This window comes from Myodes glareolus, chromosome 20 (genome assembly GCF_982192425.1).
Source record: "Myodes glareolus chromosome 20, mMyoGla1.1, whole genome shotgun sequence".
NCBI lineage: Eukaryota > Metazoa > Chordata > Mammalia > Rodentia > Cricetidae > Myodes > Myodes glareolus.
Window position 1 is genome coordinate 21,760,553 of NC_142045.1, and position 27,882 is coordinate 21,788,434.

At 39.6% G+C, this 27,882-nt stretch overlaps 1 protein-coding gene across 2 annotated transcripts; it reads right to left on the bottom strand.

The window, feature by feature from the left end:
- Positions 1 to 338: 338 nt before the first annotated feature.
- Positions 339 to 27,184, bottom strand: Tiparp (TCDD inducible poly(ADP-ribose) polymerase). 2 transcript variants are annotated; one of them, XM_087899466.1, is made up of 6 exons: positions 26,981 to 27,184; positions 23,428 to 24,379; positions 8,909 to 9,077; positions 7,507 to 7,667; positions 2,696 to 2,971; positions 339 to 2,394 (listed from the first exon to the last, which is right to left on the bottom strand). In XM_087899466.1, exons 2-6 carry the CDS (start codon positions 24,336 to 24,338, stop codon positions 1,947 to 1,949), a joined length of 1,965 nt encoding a protein of 654 aa, XP_087755592.1. In that variant the 5' UTR covers positions 24,339 to 24,379; positions 26,981 to 27,184; the 3' UTR covers positions 339 to 1,946. The 2 variants fall into 2 exon arrangements, with proteins under 2 accessions (XP_087755592.1, XP_087755593.1); XM_087899467.1 differs by having other exon boundaries at positions 27,031 to 27,182.
- Positions 27,185 to 27,882: the final 698 nt, after the last annotated feature.

Below are 27,882 nucleotides of genomic sequence, written 5' to 3' on the forward strand. Positions count from 1 at the left end.
GTTCCTTTATACAATTAAAAGTGGCATTTTCAAACTAGCTCATGTTTTCCTTATAGATATTGCTGACATAAAACTTGTCCCTTGCCTCAAATACATATCTGCAAATAAAAATACTCATTCTTGTGACCTACAGTTGACAACTAGGCAATATGCTTTCTTCAGTTCCCAAGCAGAAGAGTTGATAAGCAGCATGTTCTCAACAGGTCTCTTCAGATTCCACCATAGTCTTCTAGCACCAAAGCAACCCACTCACCCAGCCAATCGAGCAACTGCTCAACATTTACAGATCGTTAACTATTTAGTGACTTGTTATTTTACATGGAAAACAGAACAAAGCAGAAGTTTTAAAGAATTAACTTTTATTTTTGCTTAGTTTTATTAAAAAAATAAATATGTCATAAAGCTTTTGTTTCCTTTAGAGAGAAAAAAAGGAACAAGTTCCATGAAATCAAACAAGCAATGGTAACATGTCTTAACCTGAAAACGACGGGGGATCACTGGTTCACAAGTTATAATCGGATGAATGGCTGCCATGGGTGCCCTTTTCTTCCTGCCAATGGCAGCAAATAACAGGATCAACTAGGGCAAAATAAACAGTTGTGTGGAAGCCCTGGCAAGTGCTTAAACAGACTGGTTCACTGAGACGTGTACAGCTATATCTTGCTTTAAATAACAGAGAAGTTTCTGTAAGGTTTGGGTAAATGAGACAGCCACAGACATAGAAGGAGAGCTTGGTATCTGAAGGACTTCTGTGGCAAATGATTTCATGAACAACCACTTTCACTAAAGTTATTCAGGTTTTGCTTTGCTTACAAGTACGACCTGGGAATCGAGGCAGCAGCACATTCACCCAACAATGCTCCTGCTGGGCCAGTGGCACAATTTCCAAGTTTGTGTTTCTATTAAAGTAAGTAGTGTAAGGTACAGAGTCAGCCAAGAAATCCAGTGCATCTGGCAAAGCAGGTACATGGGTGGGCTTGCTGTCTCTCACAATTCAACTCAGCAGATAAGGCTAAGAATCTGCTTTGTGCAAAGCACAGTAAGCGACCTTTTCGCTTTGGATGTAGATGTCTTCTGTCTAATGCCAGCCCAGGGGTAGGCTTGGAATCCAAAAAGAAGTACTTTTAACCCTCAAGATTGGCTTTCACCAACACAGCTGTCTAACTTTGAAATTAAAGTGGGCAACAATGGAAGAGACTGAGTTTTCCATGGCTGAATTTTAACACATGTATCACAACCCACAACTAATTAATGGAAATTTTGCTGGTGACAATTTTTTTCAAATGGTTCCTTTATTGTTATTATTTTACTTCCTCTGAACAGACCCTGAATTCTCAGGAAAATTCTGGAGGTTTCTGAGTGGGTGATGTATTTCAGCCCTGGCCACACAATGAAAAACTGTTCCTACCTACCAGGAGTACATGAGTTTATTCTCCCCGAGGTATAACACACGATGCTTTGGTAGGTAATAAGCACGGTAGTGTCAGTTCCAATTGGTTTTATCCGTTAAGTACACAGAATCTTCACTTTGCTCACAGCCTCTACTTGTTTTGACCAAACTTCTGCCAGCCCCAAGCAACATTTCAATAGGCTAGTCAGTTGTCTTTGCTTTTGTCTCCAAACACTGCTAACACTGCTACCTACATGTACAAGTGTGAATGCACTCTTTAGACTTCTCCACACCGAGTACACTAGCAATTAGTAAATAATTAAATAGTGAGCAGTCATTTAAAAACCCATTGTTTCTTTTAAAAAATTACTTTCTAGCACTTAAAAAATTAGGCCTGAAAAGAATTCTGTTTCTGTTCAATGCTGTTTCCCACCCAGCCCCACCCAAGCCTGCTACAAACGCTGAACTTGAGTTCATATCCAATAACTTAGTAGTACCGAGGCTTTCGGATGGAAGCAGTGAGTTCATATCCAATAACTTAGCAGTACCAAGGTCTTCAGATGGAAACAGTGTTACTGACTTCTTCATATTGGATAACAAAATAAGGGTAACTCTGGTCATCATTAAAAATGACAAAAATCTGAGGCTCAAAGAAATTATCCACACACGAGTCATACAAGTCACTGGTTACACTGCCAGGATTGACTGGAGGGGGCCTTCTCATGCCATGGCTGCCCATTGTATACCTGCCAGTCAACACTTTGGCCAAAAACATGAAGTGGATTCCTTTGGAGGACTTCTTAGAAAAGTTATGAGAGTAGCTTGCCTTCTTTGCAAAGTAACTGCCTTGTCCAAACATTGTAGCATGCTTTCCACAGACGCGAGGGTCAAAGTTGTGCTTGCAGATCCCATCCACTACATCTTGGGATGTTCCGTGAAATAAGTGTCTCTCATTTATTATTCGGTCACGGCCAAACATTTTTCTGTTCATATATTCTTTTTTCCTAATGCAAAAAGTAAACAGGCATTTAGGAAAGGGCATGTAGATTATAATAATAAACAATTCAAATTTTGAATAATTTATAGTTTCAAGGAAAAGAATACAGTAAACTAGCTATGAAAACAAAATGCCAAAAAATCATACTATAGTTTATTATAGGTGCATTATGAATGTGTGCCTACATGGGAAAATATGAATATTATTTTATATAAAAATATTATACTACACAAAGGTTTATTGTGTTCTATACTTAACAACTGCTATATTAAGAAATGCTCTCTTAAATTTTCCCATCTCTGACTCACCTTTTATATTTCTCCCACAGAAACTGGTTTTGGACTCTCAATATTTGTAAAATTCTGTATTTAAATTCAGGTACAGTCTTATGAAAAAGGTTGTAAATGATTCGGTAACTTTTATCCTCTGCAGAAACAGGCACTTGGATGAAGTCCTGAGATGGATGCATATAAACCCATGTTTCGGGGTAAAAGTTTGCTGAAGTTACTCCATCTGGGCAGATGATTTGTGATGAAGTTGCTTCAAGAGGCAGAGAAGCCTGAGTGGGAACCCCACCAAGTGTCCTAAAATGGAGAAGACACACTAAGTAAAGCAGTCAGGAGTCAGTACATCTATCTCGTGGTATACAATGCTTTGCATTAGTGTCAAGTTTTATAACTCAACAGCTTAAGTGCTTATGTATTAATATGTTATTCATTTACTGAAGAAAAAACATAAACCTGAGTGTGGTGGTGCCTGCTGTGACACCAGCTCTCAAAGGCAAACAAATATAACCTCAGGTCAGCCTGGAAAACTGTCTCAAAACAACTTAACCCAAACAAACTAGGGCACTAATAAAGAGAGGTAGGCTCAAGTAATTAAATGATTACCTGCAATGCCCCCTTCTTCCTGCCTTCCACCCCTAAACAGAGCTAGCAGATGCCAGAATGTGCGCTGTTCTTTCGATCTTTAAGTTCACCTTTGTTACTTTCAAAGACAAATTTAAATAAACAGTGGGTTTGCTTTTTCCTGCCTGGTTCATTTATTTAAATCATTCTTTTCAGCTATTTCAAAACAAGGAAAAGGGAAGAAGCAAAGAATAGGAACTCCTGACCCTGAGACCTAGTTTCAGCAACAGGGTACTCTAACACTTACTCCTCAATACGTGGTGGTCACAAGGAAGGAGCAATTTCTGCCAAGTGGGTTAGGAAACTGTCATTTTCAAAAGTTATGTGACACAGAGGTTATAGTTGTATATGCTGGTACTGATACTACTACATTGCTATTACACTCTTAAAATACGGCCTATTAAGAAGCTATGGAAACACAATTGCCTTCTCTAATCCCTGTCTATTTCAAGTAAGTAGCTGTGCCTTTAATTCAATGTGCCCTGAAGCCCTTTTGTAAGTCACAGTTCTAAGTGAGTGGATTCAGGATTTAGCAAATCCTCCCACCACTGTCCCCCATCTGAGATTCAGGGGCACATTTCATTAGTTCCTCCAACCTTTACAACAAAAGATACACATCTCTTATCTTTTGGACCATGAGAGCTCTGACAAATTCCTTTGAAGACTTGGTACAGGTATATTTTCCTGTTAAAATGGTTGCATTTTTCACTGATACGTTTTTCAAAAGAGAAGTTCCACTGCTTTAATCAGAGTCTCAAAAAGTCTGGCTCTCCTTAAAATGTCATCATGGTTCTGAACAAATTATAATAAAGTATTTAACTTTTAGACCCTCCTTTTAGCCTTTTTTGAAAGGTAGGTAGTAGCCCACCTGATTTCAATAATGGGTTTGATATTTCCAACAAAAGTAAGATTATTCCCAAACATTCTACTCAAAACACATTTGCTATTTTCAGTTGGGATACAAAATAATGGGCTTCATTCTGATGTTTCATAGATGCTATGATGGTTAATCTTATATATTCAGAATAACACAGGGGACAAATCTAACGTCATTCTGAGAAGACATTCCCCACAGTTGGTCTGGGTCTCAGACTAAATGTTCTGTTCTCTTAGGAGACACAGCACGGCCGGCCACCTCGCACATCTTCCCTTAACTTCCCTGTCACCACAGACTGTATACTCAAATTATGAGCCAAAACAAACTGTTCCTTCCTTAAGTCTTGTTTTTGTCAGGTATTTTGTGAAAGCAATGAGAAAAGTAAATAATACACATGTGTACCTTTGCACTTTGTTTACTCCATTCCTCGTTATTGCCCCATCCTTCCAGACTCCCTGCTCCACCTTCACACCTGTCCTACATGCATACTGCTGAATCTAGATTCTGAGTAAGTGAGAGCATGTAATGACCGTCAGTGTGGGTCTGGTTTATTTCCTTTAGTACGAGCTCCAGGACAATCCATTTCTTTTCAAATGATTATTATTTTTCCTTGTGGATGAATAAAACCCAGTAAACATATAACACGTTTTCTCTATTTATCTGCTGATGGGCACGGAAAGACAATTCTTTATTTTGACTATTATGACTAGTGTAAATATGCAGATATTCTAGATTCTACATATGGGCAACATCTATTCTATTCCCATATATACATGCTTTCATCAAACATTCTAACCCTACTCAAACATCTAAAGACATATATGATGGACTTTTATGACTAGCTCCCTGTCAAAAAAGTGTGAATGTGTATCTTTATATGTACATGTATGTTTCAAGCAATGTTTCAAATGTACCACTAAGAATGCTGTTTCTGTTAGCTTGTATTATACCAATAACATACTGCATGCTTCAAAAACCTCCAAAGAATGGCTTTCTGATTCCAACCTTACTCTTCTTACCTCCCTTTACCATTTTGAAATGTTTCCTAAATCAATTTCAGTAAATTAAATGGATTAATTTTTATCCCTCTAAGGGAAGAGTCAAAGAAACTAAGTTTAGCATTCTTGTAATCAGGAGACGATGACATGTAATAGATGTCCTTCAGCTTTCAGACAAGGCTCCTCAAGCCCCTTACTCTGACTTGCTGCTCATGCTGCTTCAGCTCAAGTATTCTAGGAATATTACAGAGCAGGCTCCTTTTCATCAGCACTAGGAAAATTCTTTTAAACAATGGAAGGTGCTGGAAATGTATGACCTTTACATCCATTGTTTCCCTGACTCTTTGAAACTAATAGTTAAAAGTAAAACACAACATATTCTCTCTAGCTAAGATCACGACCTCTGAAATCTGCTTTTTGGAACCAATGCCCCTTCCTCCTTCTCCCCATCAGGAGAGAATGTCCTCCAGCTGTATACCAGAAAGGCAGATAGGATGCTGCATTTAACCCTTCACCCTGGCCAACCCGCCCCATGTTTTCTTCTTGAAACATCTGTCTATTCTCATTGACTTGCTGATCTCTCACGTTAATCCTTTTATTATCACTGTTTCAGACAAGAAGACTAAAACAGAATTTTTAAAAAGAAAAAGCAAATAATTCTTTTCTTTTTTTGGAAGTCTGCATTATATAAAAAGCATATATTTGTGCTTATATGATTTTTATATTTTACACTTTTAAAATGAGTATAAAGTTTTTTAAGGCATAATCCCTTAAGTACTTCTTTTCACCCTTTACAACTTTCCCAGCGTTGTAGCATCTGAATGAGGATTTTCCCCTAAGAAAGAAGCCACAGCTAGCTTCTCTTAGCTCAGCATGCCAAGCTGCTGGTCTTACTGATGAGCTCTGCGGTCTCACCAGGAGGACAGTATGTCCCTAACTACTGGAGGGAGACACTAGCTCCAGCTGAGCTACTAGGAAAATCCCAGCAACAGCATTTTTTATTACTTCTAATTAAAAAAAAAACATGCAAATCTTAGAAGGTAGCAATTTTTATTTTCACATTTGGACTTGGAAGAAAACATAAACCAATATACTTCTAAAATTGACCTTATTACAAGTCGATTTTGAACTCTTAATTGCTTGAGGAATTCTTTTTATTTTGGAGTTTTGTGTACTTGTTGTAAGACAGGGTCTCCCTCGGTTGCCTAGGTTAGTCTGTATTTGGTATGTATCCCAGGCTGGCTTCAAACTCGAGGATCTCCTACCTTTTCCTCCTAAGTGCCAAGGTTACAGCTTGAGCCATCATGACCAGCTTGACTTCTCCTCTTTCAATTCCAGAATTAAACTCATTAAGTGCTTACCATGAATGATTTGAAATAAAAATAGCAGGAATATGAAAACAGCACTTCCACCTTCTAGATCAAAATGGACCAAGTGATATTTCAGTTCATAGAGCCTAAGTATACATAGTATTACCTTCCAAATCAGATTCTAATACTGGTGTATCTGCATAGAAGGCTATGATTATCCTAGATCAGCGTTTTTACACTCACATGTGCCATGAAGCATGTATGGTGGTCAGAGGGCAACTTTGGAGAGTCAGTTCTCTTTCCACCCGTGGGTTCCAAGAATCAAACTCAGGTTGTCAATCTTGGCAGCAAGTGCCTTTACTACTGAGTAAAACTAGCCTTTCAAGGTACTAATGGTGGGATGATCGTCTTTCAGTATCTACAGAGATATACCAGGGGACTATTTGGAGGCAAGGAAAGAAAGGCAGTTGGGAAAATGAAAGCACTAACCTGCAATTCAGAAGGCTCAGGTACACCTAACTCCTTTTATTAAGAAATTGTATTTTTAGGAACTAGGACAGATAATTTCATTATCACAAGAAGCTATGCCTTACTTAAGAAAGTAAGAACATAAATTATTAAAATTTGCTCAAGGAAGAAAGAATGGAGGATACTGCCTTACAGGACTCCACTCAAATCCCTGGCCATTTATCTGGGTGGGAAGTAGTCTTGTAGTTTGGATTTCCTGAGAAGAAGCAAACTCTGCTTCACTCCAAACATGTTACTTTAGTTGTAGAAAAATGTTAGCTATACCCTACTTTTCAGCTCAAAACTCGAATAAAAAACTCATGCTTTTAGGGTTGGGTGAACTATAGTTACATGTATAGTTATATATTTGAACTTTGATGTACTGAAGAATTCAATCTAAAGTATGAACAATTTCACAGTAATAGTAACCGAGATAATTCTCTTAAATTTGCAGTCCAGGAGTGCGTTTACACAAATAGAAACTAAGAATGAAGAGTAAAAAAACAACTGGACACTTACTGTAAATATGGGATCAGTATGAAACAGGAGCGGAAAAGCGGTCTCCGCTTTATCTCTCTCCGGAAGAATGAGTTGTGAAGGATGTAGTGGTTGTTCCACATCATAAATCTAACTTCTTTCAGACCCTGAGAGTTGGCATCTTCAATTAATCGAACAACAGACTATAGAAGAGAAAATAAAAGGTAAATGAAAACCAAGTTTATGATCTCTATAAGAAATGAGAAAAGTAGCTGAAAGCAAAGAACAGTTCACTAACATCAAAGGAATTTCAATAAAGACAACAAACCAAATTAATTTCTCTATTTGGGGTTTCTGCCCCTCACATATGTAAAGTAGAAGGATGCTCCCTGTCCACGAAGCATGGCTGTCCTCTTATGGCACACTGAGGCTCAGGGCTTTGTCCTGTTTTCAGTCTTAATGATGTCCTAGAGACTTTCTTGATTGACATTTGTTAAGAAAGTTTTCAGAAAGGGAATTTAAGGAGCAATGCCCAAATTAAAACACACACACACACACACACACACACACACACACACACACACAAAACCCAAACAAGTGTTAAGCAGTCTAAGAACCCTGAGGGTAAAAGCACAAGGATGGTCCAGATATCGCACTGAGACAGCCCTGCCCATCTGGAAGGAAGACAACGACAAAATCAAATGTGGTTCAACAGTGTGTTAAATTGGGGCTAAGGTACTTCTTATGTTTTTAAAACACACACACATACCAGAATCTCTTTTTGTAATTATACAAACAAAATTAACAAACTGACAGATCACTGGAATAAGAACTTGATCTCTAACACCCAGATTCAGTTACAAGCAAGGCTCTGTACCTCATCCTATGGATGCCTGTGCACATGATAAAATTCTAAAGAGATGATTTGCCAAACCATAGCTTAAGAGACATATTCAAGCATTTCTTCCATGGACTCAAGAGTGACTCTTGATCCATTTGGCTTCTAATCAAAGCTTAATAAACATAATCAAACAATTCTCCCATGGACTCAGACTGACTTTTGGTCCATTTAGCTTCTAAAAATGTTAAATTTAACACGATTTGATTTCTATAAGCACAGAAGGCAGCTATATCCAAAAGTTATACCAGTTCTTTTCTCATTAAAATTATCATGAAAATGGCACCAAGTATTTCATCTCTATACTGTAAGATTCTGGAAATGTCCTTTAGTGGCATTCTATGTATGGGTTTCAGATTAATGCAAAGAAAAATACTTTTAGAAATATGAAGAGAGAAGTTTTACTTGTACCAGCAAGACTTTTACATTTACATCCTTAAGTGTATGAGAATGAGATATTCAGTTCTACTTAGTCAATGTTGGGAAGGAAAAAGATCACAGGAAAAAACGTAAAGTAGTTAAAAAGGAAAAAGAACATGTAAATACCTCAGGATACTCTCTCCATCCAAAGTGGTCTCTACAGAAGAATTTCCAAAATGTGTTGTAAATAGAGCTTGTATTCCTACAGGGTGGTGTACACAGCCTTCGTAGTTGGTCAAATTCAGTTGTTTCAAATACAGTCATAGCATTCAAATCTGCCCAAAAGTCTTGTCCTCTAGAAAGACCCAAGAAAAAAAGACCTGCTAAATAAAAGTACCTAATCATCTTATTGGGTATTAAGAATATTTAATATATATAGTCTGCTGTAGGATTGCCAAAATTTGTCTTACTTGGTATAAAAGAACATTATTGATTATTTCCCTAACATCCATTCTCTACATGCTTGTTCCTAACTAGACCAACATTTCCAGGTCATATTCTATAGTATGATTAAAGCAGTTGACAACTATAATAAACCATGGTCATCACTGGTTCAAGCTATTAATCAAAACCCTTGCTTCTTCTGTCGGGTTAAGATGAGCCAAAGCCTGCCATCAACCAACCATGAAGTCAGCTGGAACAATGAAACTGACAAAACCCAAACAAACAGGCAGGGAAACAATCAAAAATGTCTCTGGAAACATGGCCCCCTTTTTCAGAAGCATCAGGTTATCTGTGCCAATTTAAGTATACATTATTGCCTTAGGAGATGGGGAAAAGATGACAGAAAGCTAAAATGACACCAGATGAAGCCAGTTCTGTTGATTCAACAAGCATCAATATTACATTTTATAAGTAATATTATAAGTGGGAAGACATTAAAAAGTAGTTTGAATTATTGCAGGTTAGCTATCAGATTTTGTTTTGGTCATTTTGTTATTTAGCCCATTATTACTAAATCAAACCTTTACAAACATCTTCATATTTATTTTTCTTTTGAGACAGGGTCCAAGCTGGCCTTGAATTGTTATGTAGCTAAGGGCTAGCCTTGAACTCCTGATTTCCTACCTCTACCCCCAAATGCTGAGTTTACAACTGGTATGCCACCATACCTGGTTTACATCTTAAACTGTTGGGAGACAAGTCCACTATAAGAATTAAATCCACTTAAGTCATTAATTGACAAAGAATGGCCTAAATAAAACATGTCTCCTCTTTAGTGAATCATTAGGTCATGTTGAAACATCTAAACCATTAACTTTAAGACACTGGTAAAATGTTCATTGTACTGTGCTCTGTATAAATGCACGTTTGCAAATTACCCAAGAAAATATTTTTTTTTTAAATAGAATAACATCACAGGTATTTGTTACTAAGTTCCACTCTCAATGCAGACCTCTAAGTGTGTATCTATAAAACAGGACACTCAAGATCAAGCGGACCTTTATATGCGAAATCAAGTACTGGAATAGATTTTCCTGGTTACAAAATGAGATTCTGAGAAGTGTATTCATTGTTACCTATTTGTTAGTCAGCTCTGCTTTTGGTACAGTTGTCTCAAGGACTGTAAATGAGTAGCAAAATACCCTCTGTAGTCAAATGTTTGAAAATCAAACTGGTTACAAGTTAAACCGCCTCCTGTGGCCTGGCTCCCTGTGATGTGCTCGGGCTGACACTGGGGCTATGGTGAGGATGACAAAGCACACTCCCACACCAATGAACCTCTCCCTTTCTCACTTCTCAGTGCTCACACCCCTGGGAACACTCCAGGAAAATTTATTACTCCTTCCTCCGTCCCGTCATTAAATATGATCAAGTTCTACTCTTTGGGAAACAAAACAAAGCAAAACTAAACTAAAGTCACCTATATAACCGAAGATTCCAAAAATAAGCTAACTTGTAAACAGTGTTATGTTCCTTTAAAAATTCCTAAAGATTCTTCTGCCCAAAACAAATTCCTTGCTAAGAGTACTAACTAGGATTTGGTCTTAAAAACAACATTCAACTTAAATTAAGTATAAAATGGATATAAAATAAAATGTAGTTGAAAATAACATTTTGGGGGAAAATACCGCAAATACAGAGGAGAGACTATTAGACAGAAGTACCAGGGAGGCATAAGGAATAAGGGTGAGACAGATTTCATCAAAGTTCATTACAAAATTACGAAACACATTTATTCGGTATAATTAGGAATTTTCAAATAAGGGGCATATCACATTTGGGCACTATTTCATTTAAAATTATTTATAACTAGTAATATTTAATTTAAAAGGAATAAGTTCATAGGAAATTCTAGAAAAAGGAAAAATTAACCCTGAAAATGAAAATTCTTATGCTTAAGTCCAACTTCATATTACCCTGCCTGGAGCAATTTTCGTGTCACTTTATAAAGGAGAAGCTGATGTTACAACGGAGGAAAGATAGAAATCTTTCTCTGAAGAACATTTCAAGTTTCTAAACGTATTTCCGGTTAACTTCATTTCAATGAGCTGTTGTTCCTACTTTCTGTTGTTTAGGTTTCATTGTGGACATCACTTTAGCAATTTCTGTACAAGCCTTTATCACTTAAACTTTGTAGATAATGATTTGTATGAGAAAACACATAGAAACATGGCTTTTGCTACGTCTTCTATGTATTCTAGTCCTTTGGGCATTATGAAACTTCTATGACAAGCCCTAATTTTCTTTCTTTGAATTGACTTATTAAAATACTGTTTTAGCTATATTTCATTTTCAATATGTTTTTCCAGACTTGACAGAGATAAAATAATAAAAGTGATAAACATTGTCTTTTTATCAGATTAATTTGCTTTCCCTTAAGCAGGGAATGCTTTAAAAATTCAAAGTCAAGAGTTTTTTTCTCATATAATTTGTATCACTATACATGTGCATAATATAATTACCAAGTGCTCAACATCTTCTCTATCAAGCCATTATTTCCTAGTACCAGAAATCCGTTATGAGTCATCCGTGCATGGTAATAAATGGTGGGCTGAATTAGACAACGCACAAAGAATTAAACAGAAGTGATCTCAGTTTTCCAGAGTTCCAAAGAAATGGTACACATCTGTCCATATAAATTCATTAGTGGTGAATAATATATTCAAACAGTTTGAGTAAACGATAGACATGCAGAATTGCAGGAGAAAAATTGGCTATTGGTATCCAGGAATGGACAAAGGTCAGGAAAAATAAGACCTTATTAACACAAGTACAGAAGAGAAGAACTTTTGGGGGTTTAAATATTATGAAATATCAGCTAGCAAAGGGGCTATGTAGGAGAACAAGAAAAACAAGCTCTCTCAAGTGCTTTACTGCTTGGAGCATGAGAGCAACTGAAGTTGTTGGAGAAGACCTTCGAAACAGTGCCTAAGACAGGAAGGACGTGCATCCCCTGTCCAGGCAATGGGAGAGCAGAAGTTAATCCAGGATCTTGGAGTGCAGAAGATCAATAGGGAGAAAGCAGACAGAGATGGAGTAAATACAGGACATGTGATACAGAAGAGAAACAAAGCTATCAAAGAAGGGGGAGGTGTGACCACAAAAGCAGAGCACACAGATCCTGTAGATGAGAACCCTACTCTTATAGGAGAGAATTCCTACTGAGAGGTGGCCAGAATGCAAGGGAGACGGGTGCTATACTGTAGAACTTAGTTATAACCCCATCATCAACCAGAGGGACAAAACACATCCTGTGAACAAGCTTTACTAAAGAATGAAATCAGAAACTATTACATGTTTGCTAACAAACATACACCACACATACTTGTTCAAAACTCCAGAAGAAAATTAACTTGATGCCAGGTGGTAGTGGTGCACACCTTTAATCCCAGCACTTGGGAGGCAGAGACAGGCGGATCTCTTTGAGTTCGAGGCCAGCTTGGTCTACAAGAGCTAGTTCCAGGACAGTCTCCAAAGCTACAGAGAAACCCTGTCTCGAAAAACCCATACATTGTATGTATACCCCACATACCATTTCTCATTCATAATATGTGTGTGTATTATATATATGTATATGTATGTGTTTATACACACACACGAATATGTCTATATATGTTTCAGATACTAAGAAAGAAAGCGAAAAGATACCCCAATGTGAAAGATAAAATGGAGGTGAAGAACAATCAGAGCCAATACAGAAATACGTGCTGACTGAAACAGAAATTACGACCTATCTTGCTCAGATAGTTTTCTATCTGTGCATTATGCATTTGGGAACTCAGCACACAATCTAACAGTCTTGAACAATTTCTGCACTTCTAAAGTAATTAAGGGACTGGTGAGTTGGCTCTGGGGTAAATGCATTTGCTGCCAAGCCTGACATCTCCAGGATCCACATGGTGGAAGAAGAACTGACTCCAACAAATGGTCCTCTGACCGCCATAACCGTGCCCTGGTATGTCTTGTCCTCCGCCCCCTCCACCCACACACAAAGTTAATGTAATAACTTATTTATTCAAATATTTATAGTATTTGGAACCATGAAGGAAATAATGACAGTTAAAAAACAATTTTAAGAAGGTCCACTGACTATGTACTAGATTATGTGGTAGGAACAGAAGATTGAACATTAGCTGAGAGAGAGGAGCAGCCCACTGCTCGAGTAAGAAATGCGCCATAAAGACGGTCTGAAGATAACTCAGAAGTAAATGGCTTGGGCAAAGTGTGGTGGTGCACACCTTTAGATCCAGCACTCATGAGACACAATACACGGTGAATTCCAGGCCAATCACATAGTGAGATTTTTTAATATTTCTTATGGTTTACTTAACTTTATTTTATGTGCATTGGTGTGAGGGTGTCAGATCCCCTGCAACTGGATCTTCAGACAGTGTGAGCTGCCATGTGGGTGCTGGAAATTGAACCTGGGTCCTCTGGAAGAGCAGTCAGTGCTCTTAACCACTGAGCCATCTCTCCAGCCCCTGAGATCTTGTTTTTTAAAACAAAAAACAACCAATCAATGGCCTGCCAAAGGTATCAAGAGAGGGGTAACAAGGACTGTCTCAGAATGTGTGACATCTGAACTTAAGTCACTAAACAGACCACAGGTGACTTAACATGTGTAGAAGTTAACTAAGCAGGGCATGAGGGTAGAGTGCACGAAGCACACGCAGTTCATGTGGGAAGTCAGAGTGTCTGTGTGTGGGGGAGGTGATTAGAGATAAGACTGGACCGGAGAGATTGGCTGGAGCCAGATAAGAAACAGCTTTGTGTGCTGGGTTAAGAGGTTAGGGCTTGATCCTATGGGCAGGATGGTTTTCAACAAAGCCCACGGTTCCCTTTTTCAAAGCTTACTCCAGTGAGATGATTTTTTTTTCAGGAGATGAAAGAGGAGGGAAGAGTAGAGACCGACACTCTTTTGCAAGATATTAGTACATAGCATATTTATTAATACTCATTACTCTAAGTTTAACAGTTATATGAAACAAATATTGACAAACCAAGAAGGCAATAAAGGGGTTCGGATCAAACCACATAAAGAACAATTACATGTGGGCAAGAAAGTCCAGTCCATGATAGCCTGGTATGGTAGCACACACATGTAATATGAGCACTCAGAAGACAGGCAGAACCGTCAAGTTTGAGGCCAATCTGCACTACTGAAGACTTTCTCAGAGTCCAGAATGTGTCCTTGTTTCTAACCTGTGTTCTCACATGATGATGTCAATAAAAACTGTAGGAGACAGAACACTTGCAAGATGATGATGTAAATACAAATTAGAACTCAGACTTCAGCAAAATAGCAAACTAAGTAAAAACTTTTCGGAACATTACTCTGGTCAGTTTTAACAAGATCAACTAGACTTCAGAACCATGGCTTTCTGTCTGTTAAAGAGTTAACCGACTTCTACAAGGATAAACCTATGACCTTAAACACTAGCACTCATCCTAATCAGCTGAACCAACCAGTCACAATTAGCAAGCCCTCTTATTTTGCTACTACCAAGTAAAATGAAAATGCATCCTTAAGTGGAGGGCCGTCACGGTAGAAGGAAAAGATTAAATGCTGCCGGAGAGTATGAAGGCTCTCCTAGCTTAAGACCAGCTTGACAGAAGAGAATGTTTGCTGTTGCTGCTGAAGAAATTTCACAGGGACACAAAATATAGCTCTGGCTTTTGATACATGACTTTGATGTTTCCAGAACTCAATTATGCTGGAGTATCTACCAGCTTACACACATCTTCAAGATGTTCTTACAAGGAGATGAAAAGCAAAGACATGGTATATAACATACCTACATATTTTGTGAAAGTACTGTACTTGTTAGACTTCAGACAACTATGCACTTTATTCCTTACACTATGCAGTTAAACTTTTATAAAAATGAGTAATATCCCCTTTGCTAAAAGCAAGATTTTTTCTCTTATCTCAAAGTAGACAATAAAAATGCTTACCATATACATATGCCGAAGGCACAAATACTGGTTAATTTTAATTTGAGAGGAGAGGATTGAATCCAAGGCCTTATTATGCTAGGGAAGAATCCTACCCACTCAGTTATATCTCTGGTCCTTTTTTTATTCTTTGTGACAGAGACTAAACTGTCTAGGCTGGCCTTGAACTTGCAGTGCCCCTGCCAGATCACCAGGCCTGGGTAACAACCCTTCGAATACAGAGTATTTAAAGAGGGCCACAGTTCTCTGTGTCAGAAGCACTCTCACTGTCAATCATCAAACCCTGTTACTGATTATTACTTTTGCTAACATTGCCTTAAACAAATAGGAGCGAGCTCCTGGGGGAGAAGATAAAACAGTTATAAATGCTGATATCCCATGCAACGTCTTTCACTATTCACTAGAGGCACAAAATTATAAGCAATTTATATACTTGGATTCCTTTTGTATTTCAAAGTAGCTATAGTCACACACATATTCATACGACAAATTACAGCGTTTACATTATCCATAGGGATCTCAGTAGTTATGGGGAGATTGAAAGGCAGATGTTGGAGCTGGAGATATGGCTCAGCGGTTAACAGCACTTGCTGTTCTTGCAGAAGACCTGGGTTTGATCTGAGTGCCCGCATGATGGTTCACAACCATCTGGAATTCCAGTTCCAGGGGATCTCTTCTCATCTCTTTGGCACCACGCATGCACATGGTGTATATACAGACATTCAGGAAAAATAACAAATCTTTAATGTTGATTATGAATTAAATATGTCTACTTTTAAAGAGGCTAATCTAGCAGAGGCAGGATTACAGAGGCTTAGATCACTCAGTAAAACTACTAACATAAAATCAGAATCAGACTTATCTAACGTTTCGGGTCTGGGGTAGGGAATAAGGGTATCCCCATTTTAAGATACAATGCATTTTTTAAAAGTGATCATTATTCAAAACGACGCCAATGTGTGCTGCCCCCATGGACTATTCTGGATATGAGAGACATGTCTTAGAATTTCTGAGAAGGCAGGCAGTTATAAGCAGGACATCACACTTGTCTGCATGTCAAACCTCATGCCTGGTTTACAGGTCAGACATTTAGTGTATGGGGGAGTGGAGATGAAGTGAGGTGAAGAGATAGGACAAAGGCGAGGTTAATTAAGTTTCCTAAGTGAAAGAATACTGAAAAGAATATAGGGAATGGAACAAAATGCAATTAGTATCTATAGCTTATGCTAAAACAAATAAAACAAAAACCAAGAACTATTATACAAAGACAAAGCCACTTGAATTCATTTACATGTTTGTTAAAATTCTACTGATCCTATATCTGGAATTCCTGAACTCCATACTAGCACCCATTTCCACCAATGCAAGCACTAAAAGTAAATTATGATATCCATACTCAAGGAAACAACATATGAGAGGCCTTTTGTAAAGTTAAAACTGCAGATTAAAGCAAAGAACACAGGTAAAATTTCTAATGAGATGTGAACAAGTCTAAGATCTTTTGTAAATAAAAAGTACACTTGTAATATTTTACTGCTCTCTATTTAGAGCACTAGGATGAAATGCTGCACTCTGAAGATGCCAGAAATATCAAACAGCTTTAGCTTTGATCCAAGTTCAATCACATGTCCTGAGTCTAGAAGAAGGTAACTATAAATGAAATATAATTGTGGCCTAATAAGTAAAATTTAATTCTATGAGAATAGCTGGGATCGGAAGCACAGATTGGTTTTTAAAAACCATGCGAAAAGTTATATTTATGCCTTATGTTGCTTTAAACTATGCAGTTAAAAATTACTGAAATAGGTAAATATCCTCTTTGTTGAATAAAATGTTTTAAAAGCAGGAGTTGATCAATCAAAACTGTGTGCCATATATTCAAGGCACAAGTTAATTCAATTTTTAAAAATTTGAAAATAGAAAAGACTAAAATAAATTTATTTATAAAATGCTTCTACACAAACAAAATATTTAATAGTATATAGAAAATGCATATAAATGATAAAAATCTTTAAATCACTTTAAAATAATCTCAAATTAGAACTTATTTATACATAAACAGACACTAATTATAAATATTATAGGACATATTCTATAATATCTAGAAAGATACAATGTAGTAGTCCAATTTATTTCTAATTTAATATTTCAATTACAAATGATGCTTTGAAAGAAAAAAGCTATTCCAAATTTTATTTAGCCTTGTCTTTTTTCCCCAGTTACGACAAATAAATTTAACTGGTAAATAAGAGAAATGGAAAGAGACTCACTGATGGCTGTTTATGAATTTGGTGCTAACAATCTAAAGAGACGTTAACAAGTTTAGTGGACACAAACTAATGCACAGAGACTCCACTAACTGATAGCTCCTCAAGAAAAGGCTTGTGGGAGGGATGAGGAAGTTTTTACAACAAAGGTATTGAGAGACTTAAAAAAAAAAGAAAGAAAGAAAGAAAGAAAGAAAACTATGGGTTTTTACAAATAGTGATCACAAAAATCTTATCCACGATCTTAAATGGTAATTTTTGGGAGGAAAGAAGGTAATCTATAAAGTCAGGTTTCTCTGATGAGTTCAATTTTAGGGAATAGTCTAAAATTTTCTTAATTAACAAATTAATTGTAGAACATTTACGTAACACTTCTGACATATGATGGTGTTGGCATAGTCCAAATGTCAGAAAGTAAATAAGAAGAGTTTTTTTTTTCCTTTATCTTTACCCAGATTCAAGAACACCACTTATTTTTTTTAAATGAAGGTATTAGGAAGAAAAACCCAGTATTTCTTCAATGCTTATTTTTTTAATGTCTAGAAAGAAAAAGCTAAACCAGGTGACAGAAACCAAAACCCAAGCACAGCAGGAAACTATTTAGGGTATTCTGTACTGTGTGCACTGTCTGCGCCCTGCTGAGCTGTGGGCGTGGGCACAGTCAGAGTAAACAGGAGCCTGTCATTCTCTGAGCCCTAACCAATCAGTGCTGGTGAAACCTTGGAGCAAAAAAACTTCGCGATATTTCAAACCAGAAGGAATAGGGTGGAAATCTCTTAAGAGGCAAACAGGAATCTTCTTTAAAGAAAACAACACAGCAATGTGAGAGTGCTGTCTCAACCAACACAACACAACCTTTATTTAATTCCCAGACGTCACTGCCCTAAAGCGTAGAACTTGAATTTGCATAAAGAATACAAATTTACTAAACTCGCAGACAACTTAGTCATGAAAGTTTGCAATCCACTCTGTCCATAACTTCTTGCAGTACAAATCCTGGATGGAACACGAGGAAGGCAGCAGTCACCCCTCCGTTCTCACTCTTTTAAAGGTTATCCTCTGCAATAACCACAAAAGGGTTCTTTACTGGTCAAGTGGGTGCTCAGGCTAGTCAACAGAACAAAGCAGAGGAAGACTGAAAGGCAGGCATATTTTATCGTGCAGAACAGCAAAGAGGAATGCTTAATTACCTTTCTATGCTTGTCTTAAAAACAGTAATTGGCTAGGTCAAAAAAAAATAATCCATGTTTTACATTTGATAACTAGAAGCTTTTCAATAGCATCAACTTTTAAAATCTGCATCTTCCTGACCATAGAATTGGTTCTATTTTGTTAAGTTTGCAATATTTTTTGTACAGACGGATAAATCTACAAAATACAAACTGAGATAAATTCATTTACTTTTACATAAAAATCTTTACTCTCAAAACTTCACACTACATCTCAAAATCCACTCCTTGAAAATTCAAGGTTTTATTTACAATTTGAGTTTTCAGTTATTATTTTAGAGGTTGGGCTGGGTGAGGTTTACCAATTTTAGGAAAAAATCAGTGGGGGGTCTTTATGCAGTATAATTCTGGTCCCTAGAAAGCCTGCCTTGTCATAAATAAGTATAAAAATACTAACCTCAAATCCAGAATCTAACAGAAAGTGGCTCAACCTTTAGCATTCTGCTATCTCTCAAAGACACAAAACTATTCAATTATAAAAGAAACACTGCTTATTTTAAGAACTGAGTTTCTTTCAAATTCACCAGTGTCCACTTTGAGTCTGCTTTTTCACAAAGCTGCGCCAGACTCAATCACAACGGAACACAAAGCAAGATTTTTTTGCCTTTGTAAAGTGATATACACACTCACTCAGTTTTCCCTCCACAACACAGAGACTGGTAATTACTGAAGGTTGCTGATCTAGGGTAAAAAGGACTTGACAACCTAATCTAAATACATTCCAGAACCAAACCCATCAGACAAAGAATGCACAATCTTGTGGTCTTAAATCGGGGGGTGGGGTTGGGGATAAGAAATTAGGAGGCTGAAGAAAACAGTTATAATTTACAACGGTTGGATTTTAGTATCATTCCTTCAGTAGTTTAAGGTTTATACATAATGTAAACTGCTTCACTCTTTAGAGAAAGCATTCAAATATGGAATAAGGTGACGGTCACTAATCAGAAATAGAATTTACCTTTGCTTTATAACTGAATTTAAGTCTGGAATTCTATCTAGTGCAACAGAAAAAAATCAAACAGATTTACAGGGGCACAGAAGAGTTAAAGTATCTTGTATGCCTGAGTTCTTTCTTTATAACTTTGTGTTACTAATATTCCTTTTTAAATAATATAATAAAAATTAAAAGCTTTGGATTCAACCGGATAATAAAATATATTATGTATCATGCAATTATATTCAGGAATTGCCAGATAGTCTTATGAGCTTTGATTTTTACTGTCTGAATAATTAGAAATCTTTGCTTTTTCCAAGATTCATTTTCATTACATCAGGAAAAGCCTGACCCCAACCTGAAGCCAGGTGACAGCTGCTTCAGAAAGTAACCTACTTATTGATGAAAAGCCAGAAAAGTACATGAATGACTGCTATTGATTCTCATGATAGCTCTACACAGACCCACTAACTTCTCTAGATTAGTACAGATAGATGCCAATTAGCTTTATTTCATATGTAAATAGCAGCACAAAGAGGTAGAAAAAAGTAAGTCACTGCATGGCTTTATCATAATAGCACAAGGCACCCATTTTGAAAGTCACTTCAAACAAGTTCTTGCTCATGGAGTTCTCTCTTTCTCTTACACAGGAGTTTTAAAAATAAATCCAAACCCATACAGCTGTGTATATTCAAGAAATACCCCAAAGTCACAAGGCATCGTTAGCTTTCAGCTGTTCTTCTCTGTCCAGTGTTAGCAATCACACATAATGAGTTAGTTCATACATCATCGCAGCTGTGTAGACCATAACTAATTTGGCTAATTTAACTATTCCAGTCAAGTTCAGTCAGGAACTTGCTGTAGTTTAGATAATTCACGGTCACATAAACCACAACATAAAGCTCTCCATGACTACTATGCACTTCTTTTGGTCTTCGCACAGAGTTGCTTAGATGTCCTCTACTGGCATTATCCCTTGGGCAGATTTCTGAAAAGACTCATGAGAACTATTACCAATAAAAATACACAGCAACCAACATTTTAAGCAAGTAAAATTCTATTATCAATAAATACTAAGCACACACACATAGCAAACTCTGAGCTAGTGTGACAACTCAGGCCTATAATCACAGAATTTTAGTTAAGGAATGAGGACTGCCATGAATTCATTGCCAGCCTGGGCTACAGAGCAAGACCATGTCTCAAAATAAACAACAAAAACCCTTCTCCTTGAGAAAAACTAACCATGGGTTTACCCCATTCCTCTTTCAACAAACGAGAATTAGGAATACTCACTGGTCAGAGTTTCATCAGCAAGTCAGCCCCAAACCCAGCTTGTGGTTCCCTTCCTTATTGATGAGTAGCAGTTCCGAAAAGACATGTTCTATGTTCTGCTTACTTGAAAATGAATGTAATGTGAAACTAATGGAGATCTTGGTTGCTAAAGAGGTTTGCACTGCCTCCAGTTTCAATTATCAACAACAGTATTCCAGTTAGCAAGAATCCTTCAAACTTCTTAGTTCTGCCACTCAAAAAACCACCATCTACTTACTAATGATGAGCACCCATACTATTAGAGATCACTTTCTTAATAAAAAATACACTTGGTGTTATTGCTCTCAGATGCATATTTCAAATTTAGAAAATCTTGACCATGTACAAAAGAAATCTAAAAGCCAAATTTGGAGTTCAGACCCATAACTAACTAATTTTCGGTTGATGTTGGCAGTAAACACCTATGATGTACAAAAGCAGAGAATGCAAACAGGAGCGTATCACGTTTGTTACAATGAATCAAATAGGTATTTATTTCCCAAATTTCATAAATGTGCTTTTAGTATATAAGCACCATCTTAAGAGCTGAAAGAAGCTATGAACATATCTGGCTCAATTTCCTACCCAATTTCATTCCTAAAAACAAAATAAATATTACACATCCAATTTTGATTAACTTAGGACTTAAATCCTCATAGGTACAAAGAAAAATAAAGAATTTTATCTGCATAGTTTGAAACTATGACCTGTCTTTGCTAGAGACCCAGAACTATGAAAGTCCCTCAAAGTCTACAAAATGACATATGACACAGTGTATAATGATGATTAAGTCATATAAACTACCCCAAACCAGTAGAACAAACCACTGTCATTCATCCATTATTCCAGAATCCCAAGACTGGGTCCAATATGGTCACATACACAGCTGAACACACATTTCCTGGTTATGTGCAATCTGCACAGATAGACCAGCTTTACAGGCCTGACCACAGAGATTAATAGCTTTAGCCAAATAATGTGGTAACCATGTGAACCTGGGCTGCTCCAGCTTGTTTGTGAACCTCTCAGCAAGGCTCAACATGCCGTTATCTGCATCTTGTTGCCAGGAAACACAACATCGCCTTGGAATACAAGGAAAACCAGGTTGCAATGACCACAGGTCAACTCTCCAATACCCTAATTTTTTTGACAATTATTTATAATCTTATATTTCTTCTTGTAGTACACTGAGAATTTCATTACTAATTAACAGTTCATATTTCCAGTTATGTTATTACTGCAGGACCACTTACAATGTAGCAGCAGCAGTATCAATTATAATAGCAACTCCCTCATGTTATTCCTCTCCTAAGTGTCATATAAGTATTACTTAACACCATTAATACTAATTTGGATATCAAGCTCCTACTATAATTACTTTAAAACTGATCCTATAGTGTATGCTAAGGGCTCTAAATCTGTCTACTTTTCAGCAAAATAATCTTACAAAATATAAATGCCTACTATGTCGGTGACCTAAGAATTTTTGGACCTTCTGGGACCAAAATGACTGTCTTGCCTTGCTCATGGTAACAGAATGTAATGTGTTAGATAATGGTCCTGCTAGTTTCTTTCTGACCAAGTCAAACAGAAACTTAATGTACCAAAATGTTCAAGTACTCAGTGGACTGGAAATCTGCTTCGTAAGTGAAGTGAGAGGCCACTGCTCTGAAGTGCCTGCAGTCTGGAGACGGGAGGATTAGTGTGGCTTTGAGAATCCGTAAACTTAATTACTCTTGACAGAAGAATTGGAATTACTAGCTCAGGGGCAATATAGTTTTTGAACAATACCTTATTAAAATGATTTTTAAGAAATGGGGGCTGGGGTGATGGCTCAGTTCTCTTGCAGAGGACTAGGTTCAATTTCTAGCACCCACATGGAGGCTCACAACAGTTTCTAACTACAGTTCCAGGGGATCCAACACTCTCGTCAGGCCTCTGCAGGCACCAAGTGGACATACATTCACGAAGGCAAAACACTCATACACCATCAAAATCATAATAGCATATATACAAATATATACATATATGTCTTACATATATGTGTATACGATAAGAACTTCTGAGTTACTCATATAAAAATTGTTTAGTCAATCTAATGAGGGCCACAAAAAGCTCCAAATATTATTTCCCCTATTTAAAAACACTGCTACCTAACACATAAAAAAATTAAAAACAGATAAATTAACTATTCACTTTAAGATTCATGTGGATTTTCTTTTAAATGCAAGATGATTACAACTAGATTCACAATGCTCAATGTATATACAACTTTCATTCTTGCACACACTAAACAGAATGGCATCTAAATTGCTCAATTCATAAAAGAGACTACACTAAAACTCAAACACCATGAAAAAATCAGAATATCATAAAAGTCATAAAAGAAAAATTAAAACAAAAAACTTGGTACACTACTGAAAGAAACCAACGTGCCAAACTTCCAGCTTTTTTTTCCTTCTTTAGAACATTTAACAATTTTTAAGTTATTATAATACATACCCATACTTCATTCTCATTCTATCATTTTCTGGGTTACAATAAAATCTTTCCAAGTGCTCCTGAGAATCATTGGAAACACTCTGCCACTTCTGAGTGGTTGTCCTTTTGATCTGCCAATGATAGGGCAATATGGTGTGATGTTTCAAACAATCCCTGCCATAAATGCAAGTGCCTTGCAGAAAGTCCGTACAGATTTCAATTCCGTTCTCTTGGTGAGTGTGGTACTGTAGCTGGTTTACTAGCTCAAACACAAGGTCAAGGGAAGCTTCCTCACTTTTGTCTTGGAAGAGCTCAGTACTCAAGTTATCACTGGTATCCAAAATGTACTGGATTGTAAAACTATTGTCCTGGAAAGCTCCTGGAACATAATCCATCACTTTATCTATGCAGTCAGGACTAGTAGGAACATCACCCGAAACAGGATGCAAAAGGTCAGTTTGGAAGTGTCCTGGGGTAGAATCTGCCACTGTCCCACTGAGGGTTTCTGGTGGAAAACTGTGATCCTGGATCGGAACCACCTGCTCTGGAGCATCAGCAGAAGGATGAGCTTCTGGTAACTGGCCCTCAACATTTGTCCCGTCAGGAATCAGGACGGACATACTGTTTTCTGCCGGTGAACATGATGGGTTGATTTCCAGGGGCTTTTTCACCATACGTTCATGTAAGGTGCTTTCATCTGCATTTTGGTCTCTAGCTCTGAAAACCCCATCAAGAGAGCCAGATTCTAGCAAGGTATTTAATATTGGCCTCAATGACCTCAGGGTTCCAGTTCCTAATCTCTTTTGATCCTGTTTTTTCTTAAAACAAGGTTTCAATGGAGTGATCTTCTCAGAGATTCTCATTTGGCATGAAAAGTCGTCAGGAGGAGAGGGAGGCTGTACTACACAGTCTGGCTGTGTTTCCATTTCCATGGTGTGGAGCAGCTCCAACTTTGCCTCAGTATCTGCAAAACCTACAGGGAAAGGAAGGAAGATGATCATTTGAAAACTGACAACTGAACCCACTCATTCATTAAAACATTTTGTGCTGGTCTATGGTTAAGTATCTTCAATCACTGCTTGCATTACATTTAGTTCTTACAGGTCAATTTTCATTTTTATTGAGCAATGAAGACTCCAAAGCTAAGATAAAACCTGTACTAGATGGTGGTAGATGAGAATGTATCTTTTAATAGGCGTGCATCACTCACTCATGGGCTGTGATTCTACTGAGGTATGAATTTTTACTGTGAGGTTGAAATAACTGTCTTTTCTAGATGATGCAACAGGGAAACCACATCTCTACTTCACTTTGTGGTTCCCTTCACAGTTGTTATGTATGATCTGTCTCATGAGTTTGCAAAAACTTAAGTTTCTTGGGGAGGGAAGTTCATCAAAAGGATAAGCTTTAAAAGTTAAAAAGTGAAAGAGTGGGTGGGGAAGGATGTGTGTAAGAATAGACATAGGAGCTTGCAACTGAACTGGGACAGAGAGTCTGCTAGCATTCTACTAAGCTAAAAGTCCAGTATTTAACACCCAAATGTTAAAGATCTACTTTTATAATTAATAACAACATTACCAAAACTGAAGGAATATCAATCAAGGCACACTTAACTTCAATAGTCATTGTACTGTGTGTTAGAAACCAATACAACATGGATTATATGAAGGGTCTGCTAGTCCGTGTCTTTACAAGTTACACATATCCATTTTCTAAAAATCAAATGAAAGCACATTATAAGCCAAAATATAAATATAAGACACACATTCAGAATCTGAATGAACTGAGAAAAACGAAGCAGCAAGAACCAGTCCCTTTAAAATGAGTGAGATTTCCAGGTATTTACTGAGATTGTGCCAGACGAGAAGGGGCAGTGTTGAACAATTAGTGATCTTTTTTCCTTGTCCAATAGACTGAAAGAGCTCTTTGATGCAGGAACCTACGATTTAATCAAGCATGCATCTTAGCAGACCTGTACAGTGCCTAGCACGGTGCACTACTAAGGATGTCCAGAAATGTTTTGTGGCTGCACTAGAAGAATGGGCACACATTAGCTGTTTTGCTCTTGGTTGAAGGTCAAAACCAAAAGTGATAAAACTGCGTGCTTTTAAAGAAAAACAAATATAAAAATCTAGGAGAGATTTGTAAGTCTATGTCTAAAAAGTGTTTAATAATCAAAACTCAGAAAAACACAAGGCATGAACAAAGTGTTAGTCTAGGTACAAAAGAGATCTTATAAAAGAGTTCAGTATGAGCTGGCTGGCATTGTTAGAGAAAGCTTCGCGAAGGAGGGATCCGACATGAGACATAAATAATTGGAAAGCAGCCAAGCCAGGCGTTATTATTCATCATTCGGTGCTCTTGCCTCAAGGCTCAATTGGCACAGATTGTGGTATTCCCTCTCCGTATCGAACCGGTCTGTGCCTTCCCCCCACGCACGCACATTATCCACTCCTATCACACCAATCCAGGCAAAACACTAAAGCCATCTTATTTATACGTGCACACATACACGCGCGCACACACACTCGCAAGCTCGTTCTCTCTCACACGCACGCACGCACACACACACGCACACACTCGCGCACACACACACACACACACACGCACCCAACTTTTCCTCTTACTGCCCCCTTCACCCAACTCGGAAACAGAACCGGGAAACAGAGGAGTAAAGTGCGGAAGGCACCAGTTCCTCAATTAGTTTGCATAACAGAAAAATAAAGACTGGAAGGACATTTCCTCCGATCGCCCGCAGCAGGCAACCCAACCGCGCCACCCTTCACCTCGTGACGCCCGGGTCGTCTGGCACTCCTGGCTGATCACACCTTCCATGGAAACCGCCCGCTCCAAACAGCCCGCCGAGAGACGACCGGGCGCCGAGCCTGGGTCCGAGAGACGCCTCCTGCCGGCTGCGACGGTCAGCGCAGCCAGCACCGTCCGCCGCGCCCGTTCCACCCGGCTCCGCACTCCGGGGTGTGGGTGAGCATCCCCGCCCTCACGTTGTTCTCAGAACCGCTCCCCGCCCCCATACACACACTCACGGTCCATCTCAGGACCCGACCTCCCCGAAGCCATTCACCCTTCCTCCAGTCCTGCCACCCTCCGAGGACCGTCCTGCGAGCCCCGGGGCTGCAGGACCGAGCCCCAGCAGGCGCTGCCCGGGTGGCGGGCAAGAGGCAGGGAAGCCGTGCGCACTCAAAGTTGCCACCAACACAGCCTGCAAACTTCTGGGCTGCAGCCTGGCACACGCGCCGTCCGGAACTGTCCCGCAGCGCCGAGCCCTCCCGCAGGGGCTGCCCGGGTGGCTCGTCCCCGGGGAGGGAGGGAGGGAGGAGGTGGACGAGTCGCCGGTGTCCCCGCAACCCTCCGGCGCCGGCCCATCGAGACACCTGCCCCAGTCCCGGTGACCGGAGCCTACCCCAATGCCACCCCGCCACCGACCGACGCCGGAGCGATCAGCTCCTACGGGCGGTCGGACGGAGTCGCCGCTGTCCCGGCGGAGACTCGGGGCGGCGAGGTCGGCGCCCGCCATCCCGCTGGGGGGTCCCTCCGCGGCTCGCAGCCCCTTTACCTCAGGCGCGCTGCCCTGAGAACGGACCAGAGAGGCTCGGCGTGGCGGACCTGATCTGCGCCGGCTGGGTTGAGCCGAGGGCGGGTGGTGTCCAGTGTCCTAGGGGTCGTGGGCAGCGGACGCGGCGAGCCGCGGACGGGTCATTCCACGGACCAGGGCACCGATAGCCGCCACGGCGCTCCGGGCTCCGGCTCGCTCGCCTGTCAGCTTCACTCGGTTTTAAGCGGCTTCCGGTCTCCTCCTCCCTCGGCGTTCTTGTCTTGGGGGGGCGGAGCTTGGGTGTCGAGGGGGTGGGGTGGGGTGAGGGGGCCAGGCGCTCAGTGGGTACCGGGAAGCGGACCCGCCTCCCGTGCGCGTGCGCCGGCCCCCGCGCGCGCCCGTCCGCTCGCCCGCTCGCCCGCGCGCCCGTTGGTGCGTGCGGCGGCTCGGTGCTCCCGGGAGGGGGCGTGTCCCCTGGGGAGCCGCTCTGGGGGTCTGGGGGGGGGGTCTGTCCGTGCACGCCGGGGGCCTGGGTGGGTGTGGGGCGGGGCGGGGCGGCGCGCGCCGCGTGGGACGGGCTCCACCTGCCTGCGGAGGGACGCAGGGTCACGGTGTTCCCGCGGAGAGCAGGGCACGCGATGCGAGAGAGGACGTGAAACGGAACGACCGGTTTCAATGCAGTTGCCTTTGTTTGTGGACGCCTCTGGCTGCTTGAGGGGGGAAGCGAGTGGCGGCCGCCGCTGCCTCGAGACCCGGGTCGCCGCCGGCCTCGCGCCGGCTGGGCGGGAAGGCTGCGCTCGCCCCGCAGCCTGTTCTCGGACACCGACTCAGCCTCCGCCAGTTCGGGAAGCCGGCGCTGGGGTTTTCACAATAGAGATGCGTGTGCGCGTGTTTCACAGCCCACGGACCCGGGATGACTAATT